The sequence below is a fragment of the Sorex fumeus genome, unplaced genomic scaffold (assembly GCF_029834395.1).
Source record: "Sorex fumeus unplaced genomic scaffold, SorFum_2.1 ptg000072l, whole genome shotgun sequence".
Lineage (NCBI taxonomy): Eukaryota > Metazoa > Chordata > Mammalia > Eulipotyphla > Soricidae > Sorex > Sorex fumeus.
In genome coordinates this window covers 3,612,088-3,632,770 of record NW_026606129.1, presented here as the reverse complement: position 1 = coordinate 3,632,770, position 20,683 = coordinate 3,612,088, and the positions used below count along the sequence as shown (strand labels likewise).

Sequence of the window (20,683 nt, the reverse complement as noted above, 5' to 3'; positions counted from 1 at the left end):
CCGCCCACCGTGCTACCACCCCACCCACCCACTTTCCAGGCGCTTGGCAGGTGCTGTGGTGGTGAGCAGAAGAAAGAGTGACCTTGAAGGGACGAGGCTAATCGCAATTTCTTGTTACAGACCTACACCAGTGGAAAGATGGTAATGAAGGGATTAGTTACAAAACTGCACGGAGATAAGGTACATGTGCAACTATTATTAATAGAATTAAAAGCCTCAGAACCTTAATAAAATTTTTTTTTAAAAAAAACTGCACAGAGAACGCGATTCCCCAATAAGCTCACAGATGTGAACACACACACAATGCAAACATACCGACATGGGCCTGCACGGAACTCTGGGGGATTCGTGTCCACCATCCGAACGATGATGGTCACTGCTTTCCCGGGGAGTTCTGCGACTACTGTAGGTTCTAACAGGATATTTACAGCCTTCTGTAGAGACAATGATCTTGTGTTCCTCCAGAGTCTCCTAGAAGATGTGAAGCTATAAGATCTGTGGGACTCACGAGTGGCTTGGCCCCGCCCGCCCTCACGGGAGGGAGAATCCAGTGCCAGTGGCCTGCTGTGGGTGCCCAGGGCCCCCTGGGCCTCTGCTTCCTGACTCGGCCCTGTATCTTGCCAGCTCATCTTCTAGCTTCTGTTCAGTGCCACCTCTACCCTCCTGGTTTGCCACCCTGAGCTTCCCCTCTAGCCGGTCACTCACAGTCCGGCCACTGGCAGTCCTGTCCCACCTTCCCCTGCCTGCCCCCAGCTCTGCAAAGGGCAGCCTGAAGGACAGGCCACGTGACCCCGTCCAGAAGGGATTGGCGGGAGTGAGTCAGAGGGAGAGGACGGAACCCATCACTAACTTGCTTGGATCCTGGTGCCTCTGCAGTTAACCCACGGGTCCGTCCCTGGGTGACTGCCCCCTGATGCCCCAGGACAGCCCCCTCATCAGGTATGGAGATCTGGGAGGGAAGGGGCAGGCAGGCGCCTACCGCCTCAGGCACAGAAAACAAACACGAGGAGGAAGGTGAGTGCCTGCCGAGCATGAATTATTCCCACACATCTCTCCTGGCTCAGGGCTTCAGAGAGACCAGACGCCGGTTTCAGAGCCCGGAACCAAATGTCGGCATCCCTCAGGGGGCCGCCTCTGAGCTACAAGGAGATGCACCTCACACACACATACACACATTGGCACACACACACACAAACGCACAAAACACATGTACGCACGTACACAGACACACAGACACTCAAATGCACAAAACACCTGCACACGCATATACACACAAACACACAGGCACATACAAACACAAATACACAAAACATACATACATGCACATGCACATGTGAGCATGAACACATGCTCTGCACGCACATCACAGCCCAAACACATGCACACACATACACACATGCATACACATACCCCCACACACATGCACACACACATACACACGCATACACAAATGTGCACAGACATACACACATGTGTGTGCACAGACACACGCTAATGCATGCATAAAACGCACGCACACACATGCATGTGTATGCGTGCATATGCTGTGCCTGCACACGTGTGCACGTGCCCATGCACAAACGTGAACGCAGGCACGCTCTGCTCCCGCGAGCCTCCGCGTGGTAGCCTCCCGTCCCCTAGGCCCTCCACTGGGAGCAGGAGACAAACGCTTCCTTGGCACTTTCCTCCTTGTTTGTTACACAATTTGCCACTGAAACCTCACTTCCGCCCTGAAAGTTCTGGAAAGCAAAGGAACCAGCGGCGGTGCTCATTAAACATGCCCTGCCTGTGCAGAGTGGCTCGGCCTGACCCGCTGCCCCTCGGGGGCCCAGCTGCTCCAGGCGAGATGCAGGTGACGGATGAAACCTCAAAAGAGATGCACGCGGAGACAGATTCTTATTTATGTATCTGAGAAATATATAACTTTAATAACGCCGGGGATGGATTCACCAGCGGGAGCAGAGGTAAGTCAGAGATCTATGCTTTTTAATATCAACTTCCTCTCGAGGAAGGATTTCCTCACATTAATAGCTAAATCATCCTGAAACAAAACAGCAGAAATGAGACAATTAGCGCGACCGGTGTCAGGCGTGAAGGATGGCGCTCGGGCAGCCCCACGCCAGCCAGATGGATATCTTCAATATCCCTCCCATTATCTGCCGCTGGTGATGAGCCCAATTAAACAGAGCCAGCGAGGCACAGGCTCTCGGAGTTGCCGGAAAGGAAATTAATTACGTTACCCCATTTAATGAAGTCAAAGAGTTGTTTCCCCGTGCCTGGTTGGCTGGGCTTGTTTATTGTGATTGGTAAGTACTCATTAGGAAATAACGCATCGATTTCCTGCTACCATCAAGGGTCCCCCCTGAAGAGTTTGAACATCAAAGGAGTGAGGTGGGGTCTGCGGGCGGCGGAATCCGGCCCCTGCACGGGCTGTCTGACGTACTGAGGGGTGAGCTGAGGTTTCCTCGCTAATCGAGATGTTAGACACAAAAGCCACTCAGAAATGTCTTACCTGGGGTCAAGCCTCCATTCTGGAATTGTCTTTGAAACATTTTCCCATGGGCCTGAACCCTGTTCCCTCTTTCTGTGAATATGTGTAGAGTCGGTCCGTGTCTGCTGCGCTGCATTATACATACAAACGCTTTCGTTAGCCCTGCCCAGGAGGGAGCGCAGTGCTCACGGCTCGCACAGTGCTCACTCAGGAAGTGCCGGGTGAGTAAGACAAAAGAAACTCTCCTGGCACTCGAAGCCTTTTCTCGTTGCTTTGGGCCACGCGAGCAGCGGAAGAAGCAGGAGGAGGGCCGGTCGCAGCCTCGCCCCTGCACTGTCTCCTGACCCAGCTAAAGTCTCTACAACGTCGCCCAGCTCCTCTTCACTGCAAATACGTGGGCACGGGTTAGGAGGTTACAGGACAGTCCTAGAGCTTCATACATGTCTGGGTGGAATCCCAGCGCATGACCGGGATGGAATGATCCGGAGTGCACTATTCTGGCCCTGCGTGGGCGCTGTGGTTCTTTACGAACAGTTTTGAATGGATGCCTCCCTGTGTCCATGAAAACTGTCAGCACCCCTGTGTGTCTACACTGCAGGTCTCAGCTCCCCTGTGTGTGTCTACACTGCATCTCAGCACTTCTGTGTGTGTCTACGTAAGGAGGGAAGGAAGGGAGGGAGGGAGGAGGGAAGTTAAGGAAGTAAGAAAGGAGAGAGAAAGAAAGAGAAAGAGAGATAAAGGAAGGGAAAAAAGTAAGGAAGGAAGAAAGAAAGAGAAAGAAAGAGGAAAGAAGAAGGAAAAAGAGAAATAAATTAGGAAGAGATTCCCCACAAGAAACCCAGGACAGGAACAGACGCTCTCCTGACCCGGCCTAGAGGGTCGCTGTTTCCTTCACTGTTGCTAAGCAGAGACTTTCAATCTCAGACTGAGGGTCACTGTGTCAGCGTCAGATGCCGCTGGGCAGCAGTGAGCCGATAGACGGTACCTGAAGGCTCGCCCGGGATTGGGGCCAGGGGCCGGGAGGGGGCCGTCCTGGGCTTTGGACCTTCCCACAGGTACGGGACCAGAAGCAGGTTTCCCAGGCGGGTGGTAATGAGACCCCCACGGTCTGTCACTTCCCTGCACTGGGCTGTAGGGTCTCGGGGGACACTTCCACGACACCAAGGCCAGCGTGCATGGACACGACGGCCTCAAAACCCAGGCCAGAAGGAAGCCACTGCCCCCACCCCCCACCCCTCACACGGCCCTGAGCCTGCCAGGAAGCCCCCGAGAACTGGCTGTGGCCTGGCTCCCCCCAACACAAACACCAGACAGGACAGAACAGGGAACAGCCAGCGGGGTGACAACTGACCCTGCGGGTCCAGAAACCGCGCCTCGTGGCAGTGAGGCCCTGTGAAGCGAGTGGGGTGTCAAGGGCGGGAAACTGAAGCCCCCCGTGCCTGGACGGGCCCGCAGCTGCCGTGCCTTCCTCCAGCATGCCCAGTGCCCCCAGCTCCCTCTTGGGTCACGTCTTCTCGCAAGCCCAGAAGCTTCACGCGTTTCCCAAGGGACCCAGCGACGCCTTGGGGGTAGCAAGGATGCAGGAGGCCGGGTGGGTCTAAGCGAATCCAGGATGAAGGACACAGCATCAGGGAAGCCTTCCCGCGTTAGCACAGGCCGTTCCAACCTCAGGGGACAGAAGTCATGCCGCGGGCGTTCACACCCACTGCAACAGCCCCGAAAATGAGCAGATGAGGGGAGACCACGAGACCCCCCTGGCCGGGCTCCCTGGCGGGGGGCCCTGACCTGCCTCTCTGTGGCCCAGGAGCCGTGTGGCGGTGGCCCTCCCCACTCCCTCAGGAGCCCGTGTGCTCAGAGTCGAGAGTGTCCTGGAAACGAGCTGCTCTGTGGGTCACACTGACGGACACTCGAAACCTGGGGGTTGGGTTTCGGTCACTTTAGGTGCTCAGTGCCTGCGCCGGCTCTGTTCCGCAGTGCTCGGGGTGCAGGCGTCAAGCCCGCATGAGCCGCACGCGAGGCCAGGGCCTCCCCGCCGTGCCAGCCCTGCTGCGCCTGCCCCTGGCTCTGAGGCACGCACGTTCACAGCCGCTCTCTGCCCAACTTCTCAGCCACCTCTATGCTCCTTCCTGCCAGCGCCTGGTTCCCACGATGGGATTTTCTCGTGATAAAACAACCGCTAATTTCCCAAGCGCCAGCACAGGTCAGCACCAAACACTGAGGAAGGGTCTTCTCCATCACAGCACCCTGAGGCAAAGCCCCGCCCCCCACAAGGCAGACACCAGCCCGAGGTCCCGAGCCAGCCACTGGGCGGCAGGTCAGGGACCCGGATCCCTACTCAAGCTCTGCACCCAGCTGTAGGAGCGAAACTGACACCAGGCCAGGGGCAGAAACAGAAAAATCAGCTGGGCCCCAGGTTCAGTTCCTGGAACTGGAACTGTTTCAGTTTCCCAGCAATGAAACAATGTGTCACTGGGCAACCTGAAGCCACCTGGAAAGTTCCTGGCCCAGCAAGTGGGCTCAATCACTCACCATGTGCCAGAAACCACAGAGAATGTAACCACGAACTGTTACTGGAAACTATTGTTTAACCATTGCCTGACCACTGTTACCTTAGCCCTTGCTTAACTTTGAAACTTTGAACCCTAGAGAAACCGCTTGTGATCTGGAGTCGGGGTCCTCGTCAAGACTCCACTGTGTTGGATGAGACTCGGACCCTAGCTCAAGCTAGCAATAAGGTTCCTTTGCTCTCGCATTATCGTGTGTGACAGGGTCTCTCCACAAGTGGGGATCTGAAACTCAGGCAGTCAGAGCCCAGGGTCGTCATCCCTCCATCTCCTCCACCAGCAAATCACACGCTTCGGATCCCGGCTCTGCCCTGGCCACCTGGACAGCTGCGGGCTGGCCACTTGCTTCCCTTCCCCCTCTGAGTCAGCCCTGCAGCTAGAACAGTGCTGAGACGTGCGGGGACTCCTCTCCCTCACGGGGCAACGGAATGAGCCCGGGCAGCCGTCTGCGCCCTCGTCTAGCAGGCTGACCACTTGGCACATGTCCCAGCAGGCTGGCCGCCTCTTGCGTGGCCCATTTTTGACCTGTGGGCCAGGCTGGGGATTTCCCGGCTGCAGCCAGCTCCGAGCTCTGTCCGTGAGGGCATCTGAGCCTCCGGGCATCAGACTCAAGGAAGAAACTGTTGGCACCTAGATTTTTGCCTTCGGTTATTTTTCTTACAGTGGGAGTTACATGTGGCCCAGCTTGAAATCATATGGCACAACCCACCTGCCCCCTCCACCCGACCAACAGGAAAAAACAGGTGGAAAATCTCCCTGGGGCCACGGAAGCCCCCCCCAGGTAGAGGCCGAGTCCCAGCATTTCTGCCTTGTTTACATCTCATGTCCCCGAGAAAGCCTTTAGCTTAGGTCACTGCCAAGACCCCACTGCCGCCCAGATTCCAAGATTCAGCCGAAGAGTGGATGGAGAATCTCCCCGTCACCATCGTCCCAGCCGCCTCTAGCCCGCGCTGCGCCAGTCCCCTCGTGCCCCGTGCTGGGGGCTCATTAAGCTGCAAGAACGACAATACAGCAGGTGCGGGCCCAGGAGCCTTATCTCCTGAGTGCCAGGGCTGCTCGGACCCTTTGTGGGGTAATAATCCCGCGCCCGAGTCAGACTCACACGCGGCTCTCTTACAAATCACCTATGTCATTGTTTAAGCAACGCGCGCTAAAAATAGCCCTGGAGTCGTGGGTTTTTTAATCTGTGAGCACAGTGTTCTCGGACATGAATTCCAAATCTAGAGGGACTTGAAAGAAATTTAATTAAAGGACTGAAGATAACATTAGTTATAATACTCTAATAGACACAATGGCTGTAATTCTTAAAATTGCATTGGACGATTCTGAAACAAGATAGCCTTTCAGCCCTATTCATCACCAGCCGTGCTCGAAGGATCGTTAATCATCTCATTGGCCGTGATGAATTAATTTAGCAACACGGTGATGGACGCACCTCCTACTGGAGTGAGTGAGGGGCAGGCGGGCCCCGAGGAGGGCTCGGGGTCAGCCGTTACCTTTTACCACCAAGTTCCCGGTACTGCTGGCACTGCCGAACTGGTTCGTGGCGACACAGGTGTAGCTGCCGGCATCCGACTTGGTCACGTTCCTGATTCGGAGGCTTCCGTCTTCAGAAAGGGTCACTCTGAAATCAAAGAGAAGCCAAACTGGTCAGTTGGCCTCACACCAGCAATCGCAGTTATTTCTGTCATTGTTGTCTTTCCGGTGCTAAAGGACAGCCAGCCTGGTCTTTCGGGAGATTGTGGACGCTCACAACTCCCTGTATGGCCTGGGAGGCTGGTCAGTTATCAGCAAAGGGGGGACCCCGGGACTAGGAGGGAGGCTGGATGAGTCCTGCCCTTCCCTGCGCTGCCGCCCAACCCCCAAAGACGGGGGGTGGGGGGGTCCTGCCAGCATGGAGATCTGTGAAACGCTCCTGATGGGTCCCTCGTGCACTTCCGTTGCAAGGGTTTGGTTCCTACAGAGAGCCGGCACACTCTGCTCCTGGAATGTTCCAGCCCACACACTTCCCATGGGATGGAAAGACTGAGTTTAGGAATGGCCAGAGATTTCCCGCCTGGTGTGACTCGTGGACCCGCAGTCAGGGCCTGTTTCAGTGGTCAGCTGCCTTTGTGGGGGCCGGAAGGAGCCAGGCACTCCCACCGAGGCTGGGCTTGTACAGGCAAGGCTGGGATGCCCCTCCCATGAGCCTTTGCGCCTGCCACCTGCCCCCCCCCCCCCGTCCCCAGCCCCCGACCTCAGGTGGCCGCCGGCCTGCTCTGTCCTCTTCTGGGGTGAGGACACCACCAGCTGCGGTTCTAGATATTTCCTGCCCCCTCCCCCCGCCCCCGCACGCATGAGGAACACCTTTGACTTTATTTTTCTTGTAGTTGAGGTGACCCGGTGCAACTGTGTGATCGCTCATGGTGTGAGCCAGATCACTTGGGGTGGCCAGTCACCTCCCCTGGACACCACACTCTGCCCTGGACTCTGCTGTGGTCCTGTGTGACTTCAGTCGGCCACGTTCCGGGCCCTGAACTCAGAATCTCCAGGCTTGGGACCATTCACACTGCCCGCTCTCCCTCTGGTGTCCACCACCGACGGCGGGATCACTGCCTGTCTCCCTCTGTCCTGGTCACTGCGTACTCTGCTCCTCCTGTATGGCCCCCTACCCTCCTACCCCGGGCCCACCGGCCATTCACACCTTGTACCCCAGCCCCGGGCCCACCGGCCTTCTGCCTTGTAGGCTGAGGCACTGTCCAGCTCTGTCCTTGGGTCCCCCTGGCTGGACCTCAGGAGACAGCTGCCCCCGGGTTCTCAGGGGATGGGGCAGCATGTCATCTGTGGCATGGCCGAGAGGGAGGAGCTTCCGAGCCCGCCCAGGGCTCAGAGGTGTCAACTTGCACCAAACAGGGCCGGGGCCAACAGTACTGACAGCACAGTATAGTCGGTCCATCTAGGTGTTATTTTTTTTTTCTTTTTTAGCTCCTTAGTGCCTCCGTTCAGTTCATGGCGAATTTTCTGTTCTTTTTGTTTGGGTTTTAAATGACATTACTGGTTTGCAGAGGCCCGAGCGGCAGAAGTCTGGGAGTCCGGCAAGTCCCTGGCTTCACAGGTTGGTGCTTTGGGTAAGTGCAGCTCAGTGACCCCAGCCCAGCCCGTGCCCCCGCCCTCCCTGGGCCCCCTCAGACCAGCTCCTTAGAGTCAGAGCACTGGCTGCCCTCGGGGTATTAGAAAGCGGCCATTGGGGACGGGACAATTCTCCTCTCCCGTCTTCAGTGACTCGGCCCTGCGGAGATTTCCTCTGGGGACCGTCTTACGGTGCTCAGGCTAGACCTCTGACTGACCTGTAGCCACAGCTGCCCAGGGCACGCGGAGCACCTCCGCCTCCCAAGGGGAGTTTAGATAAAATGAATTAAAAATGTAGATCATGGCTTGGCTCAGCACTGGCCCTGGGGGCTCCATTGACCCCTGGCGGCATCCGAGAGAGTCGGAGAGCACAGAATGGCAAGGACGGAAAACGAGGGGCGACCTGGATTTCACGCCCGGTTCTGGGCAGCTGTGTCCCCATTCTGGGGGGTGCCTGGTTGGAGGGGGGCTGGGGTCTCTCTGGAGTCACGAGAATCGATCTTTCTCCAGGCACTTAGAGGAGCCGCTGGGAGCCGACCTTGTCAGTCCTGTGAAGCAAAGTCAGTCGGGGCCAGTGGGCCTTTCAGAACGCTGAGCTTGCCTTTCGGGGCTGTGGGAGAGACGCCCGAGATGCCGACGCCGCGGTTTCCCACCTGCCGGGAGGGTCACCCAGCCAGTCACCTGCGGCTTTCCTGAGCTTCTGCCCGGGTACATCCTCACAGCCTGCAACCGCAAGGAGACGCCCCAGGCAGACCCCTTCCAAAGTGCCCGGGAATGACTGCTGCCCCCTGCCAGGGTGGCGGGACAGTGCCCTGCCCACGTCTCCACCAGGCACCTGATGGTGCCCAGGCCCTGCTGTCCCCTGGAAGGGAGTGCTCTCCAACCATGCCGGTTCAGTCGTCTCTAAGGGAACGGCTCCTGCCTCCGCAGAGACGGCGAGTTCAGATCACAGTTGGAAAGAGAAAGCCTGGCAGGAGGGAGAGGCTGATATATCACAGGGAATTCAGCGCTTCCGCAGGCTCACGCCACTGCGACTCTCACGCATGGCCCACGTGGGTACTGCATGAGTGACCTCATGCATGGCCCACGCGGCTATTGCATAAAGACCTTCCCACATAGCTGACACAGGAACTGCATGAGCAACCTCACACACAGCTGACACAGGAACTGCATGAACTACTTCATGGTCCCTACAGGTACTGCATGAAGACCTTCCCACACAGCTGACACAGGAACTGTATGAGGAACCTTACCCATGGCTCACTGCAGTACTGTAGGAAGACCCCTAAAGATCCTCCCGCATCCCTCCCTCATTCCTCAGATGTGCTGGAAGAAGCCAGCCCAGGCCGGGAGAACTTACCAGTTGCCTGCTCACACAGACACAGATAAAGACACACACAAACACACACACCAGTGGACAAATGGGGCTTCTCTGGGTGGGTCCAGGGAGGACCCCAGACTAGCCTGGGGCACGTACAGAAGTGACACTGGTGAGACACTCGACTCTTTGCCATGAAGGAAGAGAGCTTGTTTGGGTTCAATCTGGCTACTTTAATAAAACCCCAAAGGAATTTCATCTGATTTTGGGTTCAGTTTGTGGGGTTCCAGGCAGCTCAGGGGTCTGGAAGCACGTGGCGTGTCTGTGAATGCAGGGCTGGAAGGTCAGCCATTGAGTGCACGAACGGAGGGTGGGGATGGTGCTCCCCCCACCCCCCCAAGCAGACACTTGCGGTCACGGGGGGGACTGGATGGGGCCAGAATGAGGAGGAACACACGCTCTCAGCTTGGAAAGCGCCCTATCCTGCCCTTGTGCACTGATGCCTCTGGTTCTGGAACCTTCTGAGTTTTTCCAAGGGGGTCTGCCCACACACCCCCTTTGTCTCCAGCCTCGGAGCACCTCCAGCTGCCCACGGAAGAGAGCGTTCTCTGCCTCCATGCGAGGGACCCGGCTGCCAGCAGAGTCTCCTCTTCCTCCTGCTGTGAGGTTTCTGGAGCATCCTGACTCATTCTGATTTTAACTGGAATTTGCTGGATCTTCATCTTCATTTTCAAAAGATATCTGTAGATTCACCACCTGGATGGGGACAGCGGATCTCCTGATTCCTAGGAAGGCAGAGCCCCAGGTGTGTGAGGCCAGGAAGAGTCCGTGGAGGATACTGCGAGATGGCTTCGCTCCGAGGGATGCTTCGGACAGCGGATTCCAGTGCAGGTGGTGGTGAGGCCCTGCATGGGGACTCTCACAGTCACTCCAGGGGCTGTCCCGCAGGCCAGGTGCTGATCTTGCCACCAGCTCAGGGACTGCTGACGGCACTGATCTCCCGCCAACAAAGGCCTTTCACCATCATTTGCTCCTGTCATAAGCTTCGGGTTGATGAAGCCACTGCTGAGCCCGGGAATGTCGTCAGGAAGTTCAGATGCTGACCCAGCCCCGCCCTGGCCCTGAGCACTGGTTCCCAGAGGAGCTTAACTCAGGTCTGCGGGGCCAGGCTGGAGCAGCCCTAGCCCTCCCCAACCACCAGCTCTCAAAGCTCCCTTAAATGCGGACGGGGGACAGTGGAGGGCTGAAAGCTCTTCATGCACGTGGCTGACCCAGCACTGTCCTGGCACTGCACAGGGACCGCCAAGCCCCACCAGGGGTGATCCTTGAGCATAGAGCCAGGGGTAAGCACTGAGCACCGCTGGGTGTGACTCCTCCCCACCCCCGCAAAGAAACCCAGAGCTCCCTCAAATGACCAGGAAGGTGCAGACGCCTGGGCACCCAGACAGAGGGGGCAATTTTAATGATTATTTGTGACCAAGGAATGGAAGGATGGGATTCTCTTCTCAGGCAGGGAGGATTTTGTATTGTTATTTTTTTCACACGGTGAAGAAGCAACACTAAAAGCTGGGGAAAAAAGACTGACTGCTGTGAAACCCGTGTCTGCAGGGTCTTCTGTTTCCCTAATACAAGGCTGAGGGTCCCTTTCTCCCTGGAACAAGGGCCTGAGTTAATTTCTGCGTAATTCTGCAAGACGTTGAAGATGAATGGGGAGCAGGCAGGTTCTAGTCTATTTTATTTTCTATACCTCTCTGCTTTTATCAAAGCATCATAATAAGTAATATTACTTTTATCATGAGAAAGAAAAAGTTATTATCAAGCTACAGGGCACCCAAGTGGTTTTATGGAGCAATTTTTAGGACTCTAGCTGGCAAAAAATGGTTTCTTAACCAAGAGCAGCTGTTTTCAGAAGTAATTGGAAAAAAAGAAGAATGGGCTAGAAATGGACCCCAGACCATGAAGACGGCTCTGAGAGGAAGATGTGCTGGGGGTGGGTGGGTGGGGGTTGGTGGTGAGGGCCACGGAAGGTTCCGGAGCGCAGAGCTCGGTGGGGTACTTGTGCATCTGATCACGTTTAACCTGCACCACAATCCCGGGAGATTTTCACTTGAGAAAAATGAAAGCCAGAGAAATGCAGGCCGTGTTCTGGGCCCAGGGGTCAGCGCCCTTCCAGACCCTGAGCCCCCGCCCCCACCCGCAGCCCCGCCTCCATGTCACCCTGGGGAACGAGGGTCGGCACCCTGAACTGGGGTGGCAGATGCATCCCTGACAAAGAGCGCTTCCTCCCTCTGTCTCTGCTCCAAACGGGGGTTCTTCTTCCCCTTTCTAATTCTCCTTGCTGGCAGGCGTCTGTGACACGGAGAGACCCACTCGCCGGCTAGAAGGCAGAGCGCTGAGCGGCCACATCACTGTCAAAGGGAGCCCCCGGGGTTCACGGGGGAGCCAGGCAGCCCCTGGGCCACCGACCCGAAGGACAAAGCGCTCTGGGCCACAGGAGGGTGTCTGCGGTCCCTCTTGGGGGTCCTCGGGAGTGACACCACACGGGATGCCAGTAATAGAACACGGGTCAGCCTGCAGCATCCTGTATCTCCCATCCTAGCTTCCTGTTTTTCTTCTGCCACCAAGGGCCACCGAGAGGTCACCTGCTGGGCTAAACTCCACACGCTCCCAGTTTTAGCCACGTGTTCGAGCTACAGGTGTGGTGGCCTGTTGGGCGCCCTGACACGGCGCGGCCCTGCAATGTGTGCGTGCATGATCTCCCACGTGCTGTGGCCCTTTTGTGCGTGTGCGTGTGTGCACTCTCACATGGTGTGGCCTTATTGCATGTGTGTGTGGACTCTCATGTGACATTGCCCTATTGTGTGCACATATGAGCTCCCGAAGTGGCGTGGCTCTTGTGTGTGTGTGTGTTGTGTGTGTGATCTCCCACCTGCATGGCCTTGTTATGTGTGTGTGTGTGAGATCCCATGTGGCATGGTCGTTGTGTGTTTGTGTGCATGTGGGCTCCCCACATGTGTGGCTATTGTGTGTGCGTGAACTCCCACCTGGCATGGCCCTGTGTGTATGTGAGCTCCAATGTGGCGTGACTGTTTTGTGTGTGCATGGACTCCCACGTGGCATGGCCAGTGTGTACGTGTGTGTGTGTCTGTGTGCCCGCGTGAGCTACCACCTGGCGTGGCCCTGTTGTCTGTGTGTGTGTGTGTGTGGGCTCCCACATGGTGTGGCTATTGTATATGTGAGAGCTCCCACCTGGCGTGGCACTGTTGTGTGTGTGGGCGTGACTGTTTTGTGTGTGGGCTCCCACGTGGCAAGGCTGGTGTGTGTGTGTGTGTGAACTCCCACATGGCGTGTCCCTATTGTGTGTGTGTGTGGGGGGGCTCCCACGTGGTGTGGCTATTATGTGAGAGCTCCCACATGACGTGTCCCTGGTGTGTGTGTGTGGGGGGGGCTCCCACATGGTGTGGCTATTGTGTATGTGAGAGCTCCCACCTGGTGTGGCCCTGTTGTGTGTGTAGGCGTGACTGTTTTGTTTGTGGGCTCCCACGTGGCAAGGCTGGTATGTGTGTGTGGGGGGGGCTCCCACGTGGTGTGGCTATTGTGTATGTGAGAGCTCCCACCTGGCGTGGCCCTGTTGTGTGTGGGGGCGTCACTGTTTTGTGTGTGGGCTCCCACGTGGCAAGGCTGGTGTGTGTGTGGGGGGAGGCTCCCACGTGGTGTGGCTATTGTATATGTGAGAGCTCCCACCTGGTGTGGCCCTGTTGTGTGTGTAGGCGTGACTGTTTTGTGTGTGGGCTCCCACGTGGCAAGGCTGGTATGTGTGTGTGGGGGGGGGCTCCCACGTGGTGTGGCTATTGTGTATGTGAGAGCTCCCACCTGGCGTGGCCCTGTTGTGTGCACGCATGAGCTCCCACGCAATGTGGCCGTGTTGTGTGCTCTTTGGCACAGTCTCTTGGCCACGGTGCGTTCCACACTGCTGCTCTTCAGAGGCCGAATAGCAACACTTGTGCTGCAGAGCGGGGTTGAAGGGGTAAATGTGGAAACAGCCATAAAACACTTCTAGCAGCAGTGGTGCGGAGTAAGCACCTAGTAAATGCTCTCTGCATTCATCACTTTTATGGTAATTATTTTCAGCATCATTATCGTAATTAATAGTTACAATATTTTCTTCAAACGGCTCAAAGCTTCAACTGAAAGTGAGTGAATAAAGGAAACTTTATATGGCTGCACGCACAGGCCATAAATAGACACTGACCATAAAAATAAAAGCGAGAAAACTTCCTGAGGGAGGGAGACGTCTCCTGCGGGCGCAGAGCCAGCCGCGCCCACAGGCAGGGGGCTGGGACAGGGGCTCCAGAAGCGCCTACACCCACCAGACGCCTCAGTTCAAATTCCTTCAGTCTGACGCTTAGGGGTGTTGGGGATGCCGCTTGTGGGGACCCTGATTTCCAGACCACTCAGTGGGCGACGTCAGCCCTCCCTGGGGGTCTCAGGCACGCCTTGCCCTCACCGAGGACCCCCTGCGGATCTGCTTCTGCAAATGTAGTCTCACAGCCGCAGAGAGAAGCCACGGCAGGATAGCGGGATGACACCCAGGATGCTCCGTGATGGGCCAGCTCTGTCGGCTGTTTTCTAGAACACTCCAACTGTGCCACAGGGAATGTGCTTCGGTCTCTCCTCAGTGACATTTTGACACCGAACCCTGACAGCAAGTGCCTCTTCTTCCAACAAAGATTCTTGAGTGTCATCTGGAGAACGTCTCCAGGGACCAGGGGACGCTACTATTTCCTTCTCCCCAGACGGGAGCGAGGCTCTTTCTCTTCAGGGAACAGCCTTCATTCTTCTCAGACAAACCATCTGAAGAGAGCTGTGAAGTCACACTGGTAATAGGCTCCGATAAATAATTCTCGCTATGACAGAACATTTAAGGGAATGATGCATGGATTCTCTCCCATTTAATAGCCCAAATCTGCAAGGATCTTTCCCCAATTCCAAGGGGAAGCAGAAGACAGAAAAGGAAAGCTGTCAGGGATGGAGCAGGAAGCTCTATCAATTAGAGAGGTCCAGATGCAGGGCAGGGGACGGAACCTCAGATACACCAGTGGGATGTGACGGGAGGTGGGCGGGAACCGAGCGCGATCCTGACCTACTTACGGCAGAGACAGGGATCGTCTCGCAAAACTTTTGTACTGTGTGTGCACAAAGGCTTTTCTAGAAACTTCTCCCCTATCAGCACACCCCACAGTTCTCAGAAAACCTGGTAAATGAGAAAAGATAAATGGTAAAGTCAAAAGATGTTGAAAGGACGTTGGTCCTCCAGGGAACACAGATACTGAAAAAAAAAAAGTCACCTGTGTTACAACCGCTTTCAAGGACATCATAGTAGAGAATTGTCCAATGGCTAGCTCAAATTACAAAAAAAAAAATTAGATTGCTAAACTTATTTTCATAAAGCAGCTTTCGTTGTTTTGTCAATATGCCCAGCATCTCAGGTCAAAGACAACAGGACGGTCTGTCTCTGGAGAAAAGAACCAGACAAGAACTCAGTAAAAGTTTTCTTTTAAGTGTGTGTGAGTTGGGAGAGAGAGAAAAGTAAAGAAGAAAGAAAGAAGAAGGAAAGAAAGAAGGAAAGGAGGGGAGGAAGGAAGGAAGAAGGAAAAAAGAGAATTAGGTCCCACCAAGGACTGAGTATTAACACTATTTCCCATGGTGCACGAGGAAACTGATGTTACCAGCGGATGTGTTGTTCTGAATGAGGTGACCTGAATAAGAAGTGATGTAGCGCTGTTGGCTTTGGAATGGTACATCAGCAGAGGGAAATGAAATTGAAAAGAACGCGAAGCATTGGGGGGTCTGTATAATTAATCAGCAATCTAACAAAGTATGCCATAAATTAGAACTACAATTACACCACTGTGCCTCGGAAATCGGAAACTGGACTTTTTATAGCAGCCTTCGGGTTATTTTTAATACCTGTCTAGCACCGCGTCACTGCACTTAGGAACATGGTCGGGAGAGGCCCCGCTTTCCTCCCGCTATTTACAACCTCACTGGCACATTTTCCCAGCATCCTAATAGTCCCTTTGCCATCCGGTAAGAAGCATCCTGCCATTCTTGCAGTTCCTGTCGAGACGGAAAACGTTCGAAGTCTTTGCCTCTCTCAAAAAATAGGAAAGTAGGTTTTGTGGATGTTCAAGTTTGCCGTGAGCCACTTTCCTTTTATGAAATGAAACATAACACGTGAACTGTAAGGTGCTCCCTGGCGGTTTTCGGTTCTGCTTCTTTCTAGGACAATCGGCCCAAGTGTCCATGGCACCGGCCCTTCCCTCCAGAGCCCAGCTCCTGCTCTCGCCTGTCCAGCCTGGGAGGTGGAGTCTGGCCGTGGGCGGCAGCTGTGGGGGGACAGGAAGCTCAGCCACTGCCCTGGCCTCCCAGGGCTGCCCGCGTAGCCCTCGGACAAGACCGTCAGATCCAGGAAGGTCCTGCACGGCCCAGCAGGCCTCAGGCTGGCACTCGACACTGACCGCTCAGGCACAGCCTAGGCCTCTGGCTTCTGGCAGTCACCACAGTCCAGGAGCGGCTCAGCACTGCCCTCTGCATCTGGGGGGCACCAGGCGGGCATGGCCCAGGCAGAGCCGAGAGCTCGGGTAAAGCAGCAGGCTCAAGGGGATGGCAGTGCTCACCCTCATAAAGCAATTGGCTCAGGCGGGTGGCAGTCACACGGCCTGGTAACGGGGTTGGCTCAGGCGGTACAAGCACCCTCCTCTAGGCCACGCTCAGTGAAGCCTCCTGCAGCATTTGCTGCAGGTGCTGGAAGGAGGCTTTCGCCGGAGCCCCTGACCCAGCTGCTGCTCCTCTGCACCTCTGGTCACCAGAGACTCTACCCAAGCAAAAGCCCCCAGGTCCCGTCTTGACTGTTCCCTGAGCCCAGACCCCAGGGAGTGTCTTTTGCAGGGGTGAGGAGAAGGGGCCTGTAGTTGTGCTGGCCCCGACCCCGAGAAGCCTGACCTGCCCCCTGCCCAGGAGCCCGTCTGAGACGCGGCTCAGAATAAAGCAGGGCGCTGCCCAGATGGACGGGCTGGGCCCCCAGGAGGGGCCCCGGTCCTGGGTGGGAGCACTCTCTACTCCTGTGTGGGCGGGGAGCCTGCCACACGCCCTTTTCTCTGAGCCTGGGGAGGGATGGAGGGAGGGAGGCCAGGAGACCCTGTCCATCCATCCTTCAGCGCTTCGGGGGCAGCCCAGCAGCCCCTGTGCGGTGGCGGTGTCTGACACACCGTGTGGGGAATGTGCTCTCTGCCCCACGAGGGATGTTTCAGAGCCGAACCCTCGTGTCTGGGCAGTTTCGGTTCCGCAGAAAATCCAGGCAGAAGTGGGGTGGGGTGGGGAAGAGTCTGAGCTGCCAGCCCGGGCCAGGCCAGCGAGGAGGCCTCGGGCCTCAGCTCGGCAGGCCCGGTCCCCAGGGTGTGCTGGGATGACGGGGACCCCCCCGCGGGGCTGCCCTTAGCGCATTTTCCAGGATGGAGGGAACAAACGCATATTGTAATCAACTTCCAAGGAGCTTAAAAAGTGATTTCCTCGTGGGGACAAATATGTACATGCCCAGAGTGAGCTCGGCTCAGCTGCTGACAGACCGTTTTTGGAACCGTTCTCGAGATCAGCGCAGAAAACAGCACATGCAATCTCAGCTTATTTGTCCCAGCTGATACGGTCGGAGCAGAGCCCAGAGGCGAGGGCCGGTCTGAGCAGGCCGGTTCCAGCTGCCCACTCTGCTGGCCGACCACGGGCAGAGCGGAGACCCAGCCCTGGCTCCCCAGGGACAGGGCTGGCCGCTGCCGGGGCAGGGAAGCCCCAGCTACAACACCACGGGGGCTTCTGCCGTCGGTCCCGGGGCCCTCCCCGAACCGGGAGCTCATGCGGGTGCCAGGGCTGGCAGGATCCCCCTTCCCCACTGAGCAAGGGGGTCCGCGTCCTCCCCAACCCGGGGCGGCCCTGAGTGCCTCCTGGCTTGGAAGGGCCAGGATGGCGCCCAGCGGACAGAGCCAAACGCTCAGACACTCAGCCAGAGGAAAAACGCGTTGGCTCATCTGTCAATGCAGAGAAGACAAAATGCCTTTTGTTTTGAACAGCTGAAACGAAATTTAAAATACTGGATGTTTGAAAGACAGCCACTCAATAAACACGTCCAACTGGAGCTGCCACGTGCTGCCAACGGTGAGAACAAACGTGTTAACTGGAAAACTGAAATTCCCAAACAATAAATAGCCAACGTTAAAAAAAAAATTCTATTAGCTGGTTTCAGCTTTTAGAAAGCTTCCTGTTTTCCCTCCATTCACCTCGTCTCCCATGCTGGGTTACTGGACAATAAGGAGGAAACAGTCCCGAGTTGTCAGAGTAGTTTGGTTCCAGTAAAAGCCGCTGTCTGGTGCCACCACCAGGAAGGAACAGACACGCGGCACCAGGTCGCGCGGGGAAGGACCAAGAACAGGGAGCGAGGGCTGGAAAGCCAGAGGTAACGGGGGACGGTGAGGGAAAGCTGGGAGCCGGGCAGAGCCCCATGGAGGGGATGCCTCAGAGGTCTGCGTGCCGGGCTGGGCGACCTGACTGAAGGTGTGAGGCCCGAGAGGGAGAATCTGGTGGCGTGAGGTGGAGGCGTGCATGGGGCTGAGGAATTGCCGGGAACAGGCGGGGCGAAGCAGGGACGGCAGGGGGGTCACACATGAGTGTGGAGGCCAAGGCCGAGTCGCTGGGCAACACTCTGAGATGTCATTTCAGGGCCGACTGGAAGCCAAACAGTCGTAGGACTGAAGCAGGCAGAGGGACACGACGGAGCGTGAGCGACAGACCAGGCACTGCAATCTCGGGGTCTGGGGCTGAGGGGACGGAGGACGCTCGGCCAGGCGCGAGGCCCCTCAACGCTGTCTCCATCCTGGTCTCTGACGAACGCCCATGTTTGCTGCAAGGACGTGTGTCCCACTACGGGGCACACACAGGGCTTCTTGTCTCCCTCTGTGCCTGGGGACGGAGGCCACCTCCGCCCCGTGCCAGGGCCAGCCCGCCCCCGCCAGAAGCCTGTGACTTTGCATTTCCTCGTGTCCCTGTCTCTCCAAGAAGACCCCACCTGCCTGAGTTGGCGACAGTTATTTCTGCTAACTGCCACCCAACAGCGCCTGACGCATTTAGCCTGAGAACAAAGGAAAGGGTGAAGCCGAGGGCAGGACGGCTGTTTGCAGAGTGCAGGAGACGGTTCTGGAAAAGGGAGGCTGGGCTCCTCCGGCGCCCTGAGAGCGGGCATCAGCTCGGCGACAGGCACGGCGTGCAGTGGAACGTTCTAGAAAGTGAAGGCTCCCTGGGGAAGCCTGTGCCCCGCTGCCAGGGCATTCTCAGCAGAAAGGAGCCGGCCGAGCCACCAGCAGGGCCCACCCACAGGCTTTCAAGGTGCCAGGAGGCAGCTTCGACTGTCATTGGTGGCAGAGGGACGTTTCCTGGTTCTACAGTGTCGCGGGCAGCTCCCCGGGCCTAATGGGAGGAGGCAAGGGAATGAAGGGGGCGAGGTGGAGGCGGCGGCTGCAGGGATGGGGGGGCGCGGGCGGGAGACACAGGGGCAGATCCAGCTCCCTCCGCTGAGGGGTCACTGGTGCCCAGGCAGCGGGTAGGGCTGGGGAGAAGGGGGTCGGATGGGAAGCGGCTCCCAGAAGACCCCGCCCCACTGTCCTCTGCATGTGTGATGCCCAGGTCAGTGGAGATACTAACCCGCCCCCCGGGCCAGGCTGGGCCTCGTGGGTCTCTGTAGGTTGGTCTTCAGCCTGACAGCCGTGGACCCTGCATCGGCGCCTGGCACCCGCCGGGCCACCAGAGGAGCCGGGCGTCTGGGTGGGCAGCCCTTGTCCTGACGGAGCCGCCAACAGGCGTGCTGGCAGCGGCTGACAGCTGAGAGCCAAGCCTGGGTGGGCGGGTCGGCCTGCACCTGGGATGGACCCTGGGGAAAGCTGCCCCTTGAGAAGGACATTCAGGTCCTGATGGCAGCAGGGAGGGCGCCTCCTCTGCCCGGGCGCATCCGCGGAGCCGAGAGACGGTCTGTCCAGCAGGAGGCCCTTCAGAACCTCACTTCCCCAGCTACCTGTGGGGGTGATGGGCCTCTAACCACGGGGCAAGGCTGGGCTCCACACTGGCCACCTCCCCAGGGCTCCTCTGTGGCCCTCCACAGCCTGTGCATGCATGTGTGTACATGTGTGTGCGTGTGAGTGTGTGCGAACGTGTGTGTGCATATGAGTGTGCACGTGTGTGCATGTTTGTGTGAGTATGTGCATGTGTATTCATAAATGTGTATGTATGTGTGCACGTGTGTGCATGTTTGTGTGCATGAATGTGTGCACGCTTGTGCATGTGTGTGCGTGTTTGTGTGTGTGCATAAATGTTATGCATGTGTGTCCATGTGTATGTGAGTGTATGTATGTGTGTGAGTGCATGTGTATGTGTGTGCATGTGTGCATGTGTGTATGTGTGTGTATGTGTGAGCGCGAGTGTGTGTGTGTGTGTTTTTGTGTGTGAGTGTGTGTGTGCATTTGTATGTGTGCGTGTGTGCACGGCACAGGGGCAGGGGCTGCCTCAGGACCTCCCTCTCTGGCCTCTGAGCTGGTCCCCACGGCAGATCTTCTGGGGAATTTTCTCCAACCAGTCTCTACTAGGGAGGTCGCCTTTTACGACCTCCACAGGTTCAAAAAAGAAATATTTAAAATTCAGAACTCACGCCTCAGAAGGTGACAGACACAAAGAGAATTCGGCTGAAAATGAAGTTCTTCATTTCATTTTGGAATATTTCCCTCTAAAGATATCAGGAGGCAGATTTTCAAAGGACTTTGAAGCGAGAGCTGCCGTGTTTCATGCCTGTGTGATTGAGTCCGGGAAATATGACCGCAGCCTTGGCAGCTGAATTTGAAATGCTGACTTGAAATATTTTCATTGAAGTTGTACCAAAGTTAAATAGAACTAGAAAGTTATTTCAGCTGCTTTTTAACATTTTCTTACATATTTCCTCTCGACTGACAGCAAACTCAAAGGCAGCGCGACAAAGTATGAATAGGTGCTAAGTCTCTGGGGGAAGAGGGTATTTGGGATGTTTGTCACCAGTGTGGAGCGTGGCTCTGAGGAGGCAGGATGAGGGATCCCAATTAAATGCCCGGGAGACGTTCCTGCCAGGCTCGCTGC

General features: G+C 56.5%; 1 protein-coding gene across 2 annotated transcripts in view; it reads right to left on the bottom strand.

Annotated features, from left to right (window-relative positions):
* Positions 1-20,683, bottom strand: part of LOC130037372 (contactin-4) — a 255,110-nt gene that overhangs the window by 34,220 nt on the left and 200,207 nt on the right. For both annotated transcript variants that reach the window (XM_056129211.1, XM_056129213.1), the window contains exon 11: positions 6,552-6,679. In XM_056129211.1, the coding sequence (XP_055985186.1) occupies positions 6,552-6,679 (128 nt within the window). The remainder of the gene's footprint in view (positions 1-6,551; positions 6,680-20,683) is intronic.